The 9373-nt window shown below is 45.3% G+C and overlaps 1 protein-coding gene across 15 annotated transcripts in view; it reads right to left on the reverse strand.

Annotated features, from left to right (window-relative positions):
• APBB2 (amyloid beta precursor protein binding family B member 2) overlaps window positions 1–9373 on the reverse strand; it is a 373280-nt gene that overhangs the window by 188490 nt on the left and 175417 nt on the right. For 2 of the 15 annotated variants that reach the window (XM_019552769.1, XM_019552770.1), the window contains exon 4: window positions 277–345. The exons of the other annotated variants lie outside the window; for them this stretch is intronic. In XM_019552769.1, the coding sequence (XP_019408314.1) occupies window positions 277–295 (19 nt within the window). In that variant the 5' untranslated portion in view covers window positions 296–345. The remainder of the gene's footprint in view (window positions 1–276; window positions 346–9373) is intronic. 15 annotated transcript variants of the gene reach the window in all.

Below are 9373 nucleotides of genomic sequence, written 5' to 3' on the forward strand. Positions count from 1 at the left end.
GACGTTCCCCCAGATCCTGGTGGTCACCCTTGATAAACTTATAGGTGGCCATCAGATCACCCCTGAGCCTGCGCTTTTCCAGGCTAATAAGAGAGTGAGTAATAAAAAGGTTCTGGTAAAAAGAAATTAAAACTCCTGGTGGTTTTTTGTTTGGTTGGTAGGTTTTTTGATTGTTTTCTTTTTACTTGTTAATACAAAATTAAAACACATGTGGGCCTGGTAAAAAGAGAAAGATTTTAAAAGACTGCTATGGAAATATGTGAAAGGGCATCTGACCTGGAAGTACTTCTGACATGGATCACAGGGCTTCAGCAATGGATCAGGAAATAGATTATAATTTGAAATCTGAAAAAAGGGATCATTTAAGAAATTAAAAACAAAGAAAAAACACATAAGATACCACATTATAAAAATTGCTAAGAAATGTTATACGTTTAAAGTAAACAATGACAGCATGATGTTGCTATTTGACAGGTGCAGAATGTAGTGGGGCCAGGCTAAAACTAATTAGAACAAGGTCTTAAAAATAAGCATATTTTTAGTGTACGCTTCAGTAAGGAGAAAAGCCCAATGTCAACAGTATTCTCATTTTTATAGAAACATATTGTAGGTATTAAAAAAAAACAGAAAACAAAAACATCATGTTCCAAAAAATCAAAAATTGATCTTGCAGCTCTGACTTGCTCAGCTGATGCTTAATGCTCAAGAAAGCACTCACACTGAATTTGCATGCATGAACAAAGAATACTTGCAGGAAGAGTTTGTTGCTGACACTGAACATTAAGGAATATTTTAGTGAACTGGTCCAATGTTAGAAAGCAGAAAAGCAACCCAAATGTGTTTCTTTAATGTAGTATTTTGTTTTACTATGTAGGGTGTAAAGTAATTTTTGAATTAGACAGGTAAGTACACTGTAAAGCCTACATATTTTTTCTGAGTCTTTGACTAGGGTTACAAATATGCAGTATCTGAGGTAAGAGCCTTTCAGACTCAGACACAGGGAAAACATTCAAAGCAGATATTTTGTTTCCTACAAAGATTTTTTTTCCCCAATATAAAACACAATATCAGGTTTTGAGTCTATAGCCCAGATGTTGCATAACTTTATTCCTACTCCAAAGCCTGAACACACTAGGAAAACTATTGTGGGGAAGCTGAAGCTTAGGTCATGCTTCTACAGCCCATGACACAAAGAGGAGAAAGAGAGAGAGAGAGAGAGAGGGAGAGAGAGAGGGAGAGAGGGAGAGAGAGAGGGAGGACTCTCGGCAATGGCAAGAAAGGCTCAGCTGGAGTGAAATCAAGAGAAGCTGCTGAACATGGAAGCTGGAGAGGAGATGCTGCTGAAAGACAAACAGGAGCCCAGCAGAGCTAGGAAAGGGAGTTATTGAGTGAATGCTTATAAGGAGACATCAAAAACAGTGTGGGAGACAGAGGGAGCAGAAAGAGAGTGGGTGCAGACAACTAACTAGGCTTCCTTTTGCTTGCAAGGTGCCCAGTCTACACCAAACACCACTGTCTCTTATGACTTCCCTCTGGCTCCTTAAACCTCTTCCTGAAACTTAAGCCAACTTTTGATTCTTTGCTCACACTTGTCTCACTTTCAGCTTTGGCCACTTTACCAGGCCCTGCTGAGCTCCTGCTCCCCTCGCTAGCTTCTTCACTGAGAAGTTTCTGCTTCTGGCTCTTTTCCAGCTTAAGGCTGAGGCTGCCAGCCTCCTCTGCCACATAATTACATTTGTAATTATAGGACTAAACATGCAAACAACTGACTGCAATAACCTAGCAACAATACTACCGTGCTTTAGTGATGCTTTTATAAGCCTTGATAATGGAAACCAAGAATACTGATCTGTCTTTATTTAATGATATTAAGGCACAACAAACTTAAAAACCTGCCATGGACTTTAGCAAATGGAGTGCATCTCATATATGTTGAAGTTCTCCTTTCCTTTCCACCACTCCCAATTTCCTTAAAAGCTAAAATAAAGAGAAAAGAAGACATACATGCAACCACATTGTAACCAGTGAAAGGTAGAATGAAATGTTAAGTCTGATGCACTGTCCCTTCCACCATCTTTGTAGGATGTTAGTTCTATTTATAACTTCTACAAAGATAATAATGAACATACATATTTGACTATTCATCTGAAACACACTTCTTCAGAACAATATTTCCTATTAGTTTCATATTAGTTACCTCATTTCATAAGATTTTCTTAAATCTTGTATTCACTTGAAGCAGTAAACAGAAGATCCTACATTTGCAAAAATAAATACACAAGAAGGAAAAAGCCTACACTTTATGACAAGTTGGACAGCATGACCTAGTTCATCCTTTTCCATTTAATTTTCTTTTTTAATTAGTTTTTTTCCCCTAAGCAGAGGGAAGCAGTCTGGCAGACAATAACCAGAATTAACATCATATGAAGATGAAGAGCATACCACATCTTGGCTCCTTACACGCAAGAATAAGGTAGTCTAACACCAGAACTCTTCTTCCAGCAATAATGTTTGTCCAGTAAACCTTAGTTTCTCCTTTTGAATCTTTCTGTTCAAACTCAAGTTGTTTCAGGACTAAGAGTTGATTTATTTTGTTTACCTTTGTAGGAATACATACATTTTACAATAAAAAATGTACTATAACATTCACCCTCAACAACTTAACTACTCCCCTTAGAAATGTATGTATTTCATTCTCTCTTTAAAAGCACATGCAAGCTGAAAAACAAAATTCTGAAGACGGAAAATGGAATTTTTTATAATTAAGATGGAAAAAACAGCGTGCAAGACTCCCCCCAGATCTTATAGTCCCTGTCTACAATGGCACACAATTTTTAACCCATTAAGGAGAGTGATATGTTACTATTACAAAAACGGCTCGGTGTACCCAGGGAACTAGAAGCAATCCTAACAAGACTGATGGAAAAAAAGAATAGGACAAGCCATTCTCTGTGTCACATAGTCAGTCTACAAGGGATTGAAACAAACATATAAACAATGCCTCAGAAAGCAAATGTTCCATCCAGATCAGTCACACAATCATGAAAAGAAAACAGTCATCAAAGATCTTTCAAGCTGGCACACAAAATTATATCATCTAAAAACATACTGTATTATTCAGACTAGAAGATTCGCAGCTTCCACATACATGTGACACAGGTCATTTGACAACACCTAAATCAGGAAGGAGATGTATTCCAAGCATGACTGCTTCTTGAACAGGGTTAAAAAACCAAGCAGGAACCATTAGCAATGCCAGGTTTCCAACTGTTCTCAATGGCACCAACTCAACACCAAGCCCTTTGATGAGGACAGATGCAAATGAGATTCAAAGCACAAAAACTGGGTTTTAGCACAGTTTCAGCCAAAACAGGGAAGATGTTAACCAACACCCTAACTATCAAGCAAGAGAACAAGAGCAGTATTAGGACTAAACCGAAAACAAACAGGCAGGAGGGATGGGAACCATCTAAGGTCTGCTGAAATGTCTGTTATTTGCAGAATCCCAGTTTTGTTATTGCTCCTGCAAAACCCAAGAACAATGCTACATATTCTTAAGCCTCAGCAACTGGCATATTAATAACTAATTACTATGCATGTATTACAGACATCTCTCATTTTACACTACCCTTTAATCAGCAAAGGGTTGACAGCCTTGCATGAATGAAATGCAGACTTTTCATGGAATTGGCAGCATCAGGATACCTCATCAGGTTAAGGCCATCCACAGATTATCCAGAAATTATTTCACCTCCAAATTACCTGAACACTGTACCTCATTTTGCAGGACAGTCTAAAACTTAAGGGCTGTGTCCCAGCACCCTCAAGGTATTCCTGAAATGAGACATTTGACCTGAATTTGAAAAAACGGACCCTAATTTAACAACCTCACTGCATAGAGCAAGCAACATGAGGTTGCACCTGCTGATAGGGTCCAACATGATGCCATCTGGTCAATCAAGAATGCAGTTACAGTGATTAGGTCTTCTGAGAAGCAGAGTGGATTAGGTCAGGTACCGTGCCATGCAAACACTGCTATTCTGCTTTCAGCTTAGGAGGTATCTGCTACCTCCTAACCCAAAAGCAGTGTAACTTCATTCACGTTAGCCCAGGCTAATCATATCTGCCTACAACACTGCAGAAGCTAACCTGGCTATGCTAAATGGAGCAGATAGTGATGCTGAAGACTTACATTTCCAGAGGTGTGTACAGCATCTAGGACTGTCTTGCACTTGCTCACCCAAAGTCAGTCATTTTAGCATTTTGAGTTAATTTTTCATTACTGAGAAAGATGCATTTGGAAGAGCACCTTACACTGAAGCAATGCTGCACAAACGATAGCTGTTTGTCTATGGCCAGAGCAGTCTCATGATTCTGTTAGAATACCACAGAAGACTTTGTTATCCTTTGGAAGCATCCTGGCAAGTTTGTCTGCCCACTGCCAATGCCAGAAGCACTCAGATCAATGTAAATAATCCTTTAAATGTAATAGCCATATCTGATTAGTTTTTATACATAATGCACACAATCTAATATACCACTGGCAGTAGTGTAATTAGGAGTGGGCAAGGGGAACCCAACCCCAGGTGTTGATTAAGACATGGACACCAGAACAGAGGCCGGGGCTGGAGAGTAGGGAACATTAGATAGGTGCAGTTATGCTGCTACTCTGGCAGCTACAGGCTCAGGCTACATCGAATCTGGCTGTGTCTTCGGGGATGCTCCAGAGTCGTGGCAGTCAAGTACTGGGGAGAAGGAGCAGGGAGTGAAGACCACCCCCAACCTCCACGCCCCCCAAATGAATTAGGTGTTTTATTTCTTTGCTTAGCATGATATTGAGCAGCACTTGGGTGACATGTGAGAGGTCTAACCCCTTGCTGGGGAGACACTTTTCCCCCACAGCTACTGGGACCCCAAGGCTTCCCTGGCTCTATCCCTTGTCTCCTTCCCCCCCTGTGCAGCTGTAGCCAGCAGCTGGCAAGACCCTTCAACCCACTTGCTTCCAACCCCTGGATCCTGGACACCATCCAGAACTGCAGCTGTCCAGGACATAAACCCTACCCAAGCATGTGTCTGGCCCCATTCCCTGCCATGATCCCCACTGCCCAGGATGCTAAAGGAGTTTGCAACCTCTGACAATGGATGACTATCATATCCAGAAACCAGCAAATAAACCAAAATCACAAGATCAGAGTGATTAACCTAAATCTCTTTGACACTGAATATGATGTGACAAGATGAATCTTATTGCCTTAGCCTTTTGGCACTCAGACCTTGTTCCAAGCAGTAGGCGATAAGAAGCAAATTAGATGGTTAAGTAAATTGTAAATAATCCATTAATACCCTATAGGAGACAGCAGAGAAGAAAAGTAATAACAATAACAACAACAGTATAAATTGTACAGTATGGCAAGAAAACCCAACTCCACAGATCCCCATTAATTCCTGCAAGCTGGGACTCATTCCAGTTTACTGAACTGTAATTTCCAGTAAGTTAACAATAACAGTAATAAAAATTAGGGGAGTTGAATACAGCTTAATTAAAATGCTCAAATAAGACACCTAAAGCACATTTTCAAAATCTAAATACAAGTGACCTGATTTTAAAATGCTGAGTTTCTGCTGCTCTGATGAACTAATACTAATTGTAGATGATCAACACCACAGCAACTCAATCCATTATATCTGGATCCTGAAATATGGGTGAAATGGTATAATTTTAGGCACTTGCATCCTTAAATTTAACCTCTGCTCATTTACTTATGGGTCATCTAGTTTTAATTATTTATACTTTATTATATGCTAGTGAAAGTATATTTTGGAAATTTAGTACATCTTGGTACCACAAGACATCAGCATATATGCCCTATATTCTTCTAAGGTCATAGGTAAACCCAGGATTTGGTAAAAGGGGTAGAGAAGTAGCGACCAGGGCTACAGGGGTGGTTGTACCATTGGGATAGACAGATCACACTGTGGGAGTAGCAGCCACGGACTTTTTTAAGCCCCTGAAACAAGCAAGAATTCCTGCCTCCCCTCCCACCCCAGCACCTACAACCTTCCCCTTCCATGCTTAGTGGCATCGTCCCTCCCTTCCCATTCCCCCTCACCCCACCTCATCTACTGCACCTACTGTCCACAGCTGACCCTGGACAGCTGCAGAGTCACTCCCATTCAACCTGGACTGCATATGGAGCAAGACTCAGCCAGGGACAGCAACAGTGGCAGAGGCAGCAAATTGGCTGCCCCTCTCTGTGCCTGCTCCTGGGCTGTCAGGAAATACCCAAGAGGATTGGACAAGGTAGACAATCCCACCCAAAGCCCCCCCCCCCCCACTGCCTGGTCCTGGCCAGCCCTCACCCTGGAGTATCTTTGGAATTCTTCCTATCCCCCAGGTCAATGGGGGGATGGGGCAGTGGCAGGCAGGGGAATTCAGACAAGAAGGGGAAGGAAAGTGCTGTTGAGCACAGATGGGAAGAGAGGAAGGATTCTTATCTGATTTGGAGATTTAAGAAGTCCCCGCTGCTCCTCCTGCAGTGTGGTCTGAAAGGGGGTGTGACCGTGCCACTGTATTCCCTCTAGACTTGACCCTGGGTGAGACCATCAGGTTATTTTCCAGGACAGAATTACTGTTTTTTCAGATAAAGCAAATAAAGATTGCCAAGATTTAAATACATGGTCCAAAAGTGAACCTTCTATATCAGGGCGGGTAATTATTTTGGGCTGAGGGCCACTTACCCAGTTTTGGCAAGCTGTCGAGGGCTGCACGGGTAGCCCCGGCCATTGACAGGTGCCCCGCCCCCTGATCACCATCTTGGGACCAATGTCCCAGGGCCAGCACCAGTGGGGACCAGAGCAGGGTGCAGGCTGGCAGGGGTCTGTGAAGCTAGGCTGGGCTGCACCAGCAGGGAGAGTGGGGAACTGGCCCAGCTCCATAACGCCCCTGCCAGCCGGGACCCTGTACCCCTGCCACCTTGCTCTAGGCCCTGCTGACACTGGCCCTGGGACACCGGTATAGGCCCTGTCCTCCCGTGCCTACTCATTCCCAGTGCCCCCCCAGCCCTGCAGTACAGGCGGGGGGCAGCATACTGCCCCAACCCCCTGCTCACCGGCAGGGAAGGAGCGGGTGCAAAGCGTGGGGAAAGCAGCCCCTCCCCTGCCCCATGGCTGGTGCACACTGTTGCTGTTGCTTGCAGCCAACACGGGGCTGTCCTGAGCAAACACAGGCAGCCCCAGGTGGGCTGCAAACGGCTGCAGCACAGGGCACTGGCCACAGGATGGGCAAGGAGCCTTTTTCCCCCCACACTCAGCACCAGCCTGTAACCCGCCCCCGCTGCCAGCCCGGGCCGTGCGCCAGCTCTGGGCTCACCCATCGGGGCTGCGCCACAGTGGCAGCAGCAGCTGCACCCCCCCCCACACACACACACACTTGCCATGTTGGGCAGTGTTTGCTGCTGCTGCTGCCCGCCCCATGGGCCGGATAGAATGGCCTCGCAGGTGGAATCCAGCCTCCGCCCCTCCCTTCATCCTTTTCTGCTCTTTCTTACCATCTGCAGATTACACATGCTGGCAACACCTTGAAAGTATCTGGGATCATATTCTGTGGAATACCAGCAGTTTCTACTAATGTCATTCAGTTATGTCCCACCTATGAATCCACTGCAGTAATTCAACAGGCTGTACTTCAATACAAGATGCTTTTTTCAACAGGGAAACCAGTTATTCTCCACACTTCCAGTCTGTAATTTGCGTTCTCATTAAAGACTGAACTAAAATTGGACTCATTACAAGAAAGGAAATGAGAACTATAAGCCAGTTAGGCTGAAATTAAATTTGCCTACAAAAATCACAATTTTTCCTTCTACAAAATCTTAATGGCACAAACAGGAAATACAGTGACAGTTATAAACAGCTAATGTATAAATCAACTGCTGTTGCTCTCTTTAAGCAGACTGAATAGTAAGAAAGTAATTGCTGTAAGAAACAACTGTATCATACAGTTACTATGCATAAATTTGATTGATTATTAGAAGAGCTGACTATCATTTTACTTTTAGCCTATTAGAAAAAAGCTAAAGGGACAGCCTCTAGAGAGTTTTGCTGCACTGCGTTGGTAAAACCTCAATTCCAACTGCCTAGAGCTAAACAAAGCCATGTCCACAAATGAAATCAAGATGTCAAGCCTGTCTTATGGCCCTCATAATAATCAATTCATAGGGAAGTGGAAGCAAAACAGAACAAAAAATAACTGAACATATTAGCATATAGATAATGATATTCTGATGAAATTACAGGGATCTAGGTTTCCCATGGAAAAACAGATGAAAACATTGATTTCTCATTTTAACAAAGAAACCTGCAGATTTTGCAGTTTTGCAGTGAACTCTCTGCAGCCTGGCAGACTTCCAGCCTGCAGGGGCCTGGGGGGAGTGGGAGGAGGGCCCTCAAGCAGAGGACTCCATGAGCATGGTCCCAGGCAGCTCCTATAGGTGGGGGGGGGAGAGAAAATTGAGGCCTCCATAGGGAGAGAGGGAGGGAGTTGGGCAGGGCTGGGGATGGCACTGCTGCCCAGCTGGGCAGTGTGGGGGGGCTTGCAGCCCAGGGTTGCAATGGGTGTCCGCAGGGCCCCAACAAAGTGGGACAGGGCTATGGGTGGCTCATCGTGGGGCAGAGGGGTGGGGCCTACTCCCCGCTGCTGCATGCACTCCCAGGGGGCCAAGGGTTACCTATGCCCCCCAGATGTGTGCAAGAGGCAGAGGTGGATGCAGGTTACTTGCTGTGGGCTCAGGCTCCCGCCCTTCTGCCCTCCCCCAGGGCCTCCACAGTCCAGTGGGTGCAACCCGGCACTGAAAGGAACAGAGGGGCCATGCAGCGATCTCTGTGCTGCTGCAAGCTCCACACTGCCCTGGTGACACATCACCTGCCTGCACGGCAACAGTAAGGGGCACAACCCAGCGCCACTGCTCCCACAGCTACTGCATGCATAGGGGATACCTCAGCCAGGGCAGCAAGGAGATCCCTGCGCAGCTCCACTGTTCCCTGAAGCACCAGATTGCACCCACTAGACTATGGAGGCCACAGGGAAGGCAGCAGCAGCCCAAGCCTGCAGTAGGCAGTGCACACCCACCCCATGCACAGATCTGGGAGGCATGGGCCCCCCTGCTCCCCCCAACCGTGTGCACAGTTGCAGGGAGCCAGGCCCACCCCACACACAAGCCTGCAGCAGGCAGGAGAGCTGGGCTCTGATACGCCATGCTGTAGCAGCCACCGCTTTTTGCTGGGGGCAAGGAGCTGTGGACCTGGGTCCCTGGCTCCGCAGCCCTGGCAACTGGTGGCTCCCTCAAACAAGGCTGGAGGGGTGGGTGGGAAGGGA

The sequence above is a fragment of the Crocodylus porosus genome, unplaced genomic scaffold (assembly GCF_001723895.1).
Source record: "Crocodylus porosus isolate Cpor-Errol unplaced genomic scaffold, CroPor_comp1, whole genome shotgun sequence".
NCBI lineage: Eukaryota > Metazoa > Chordata > Crocodylia > Crocodylidae > Crocodylus > Crocodylus porosus.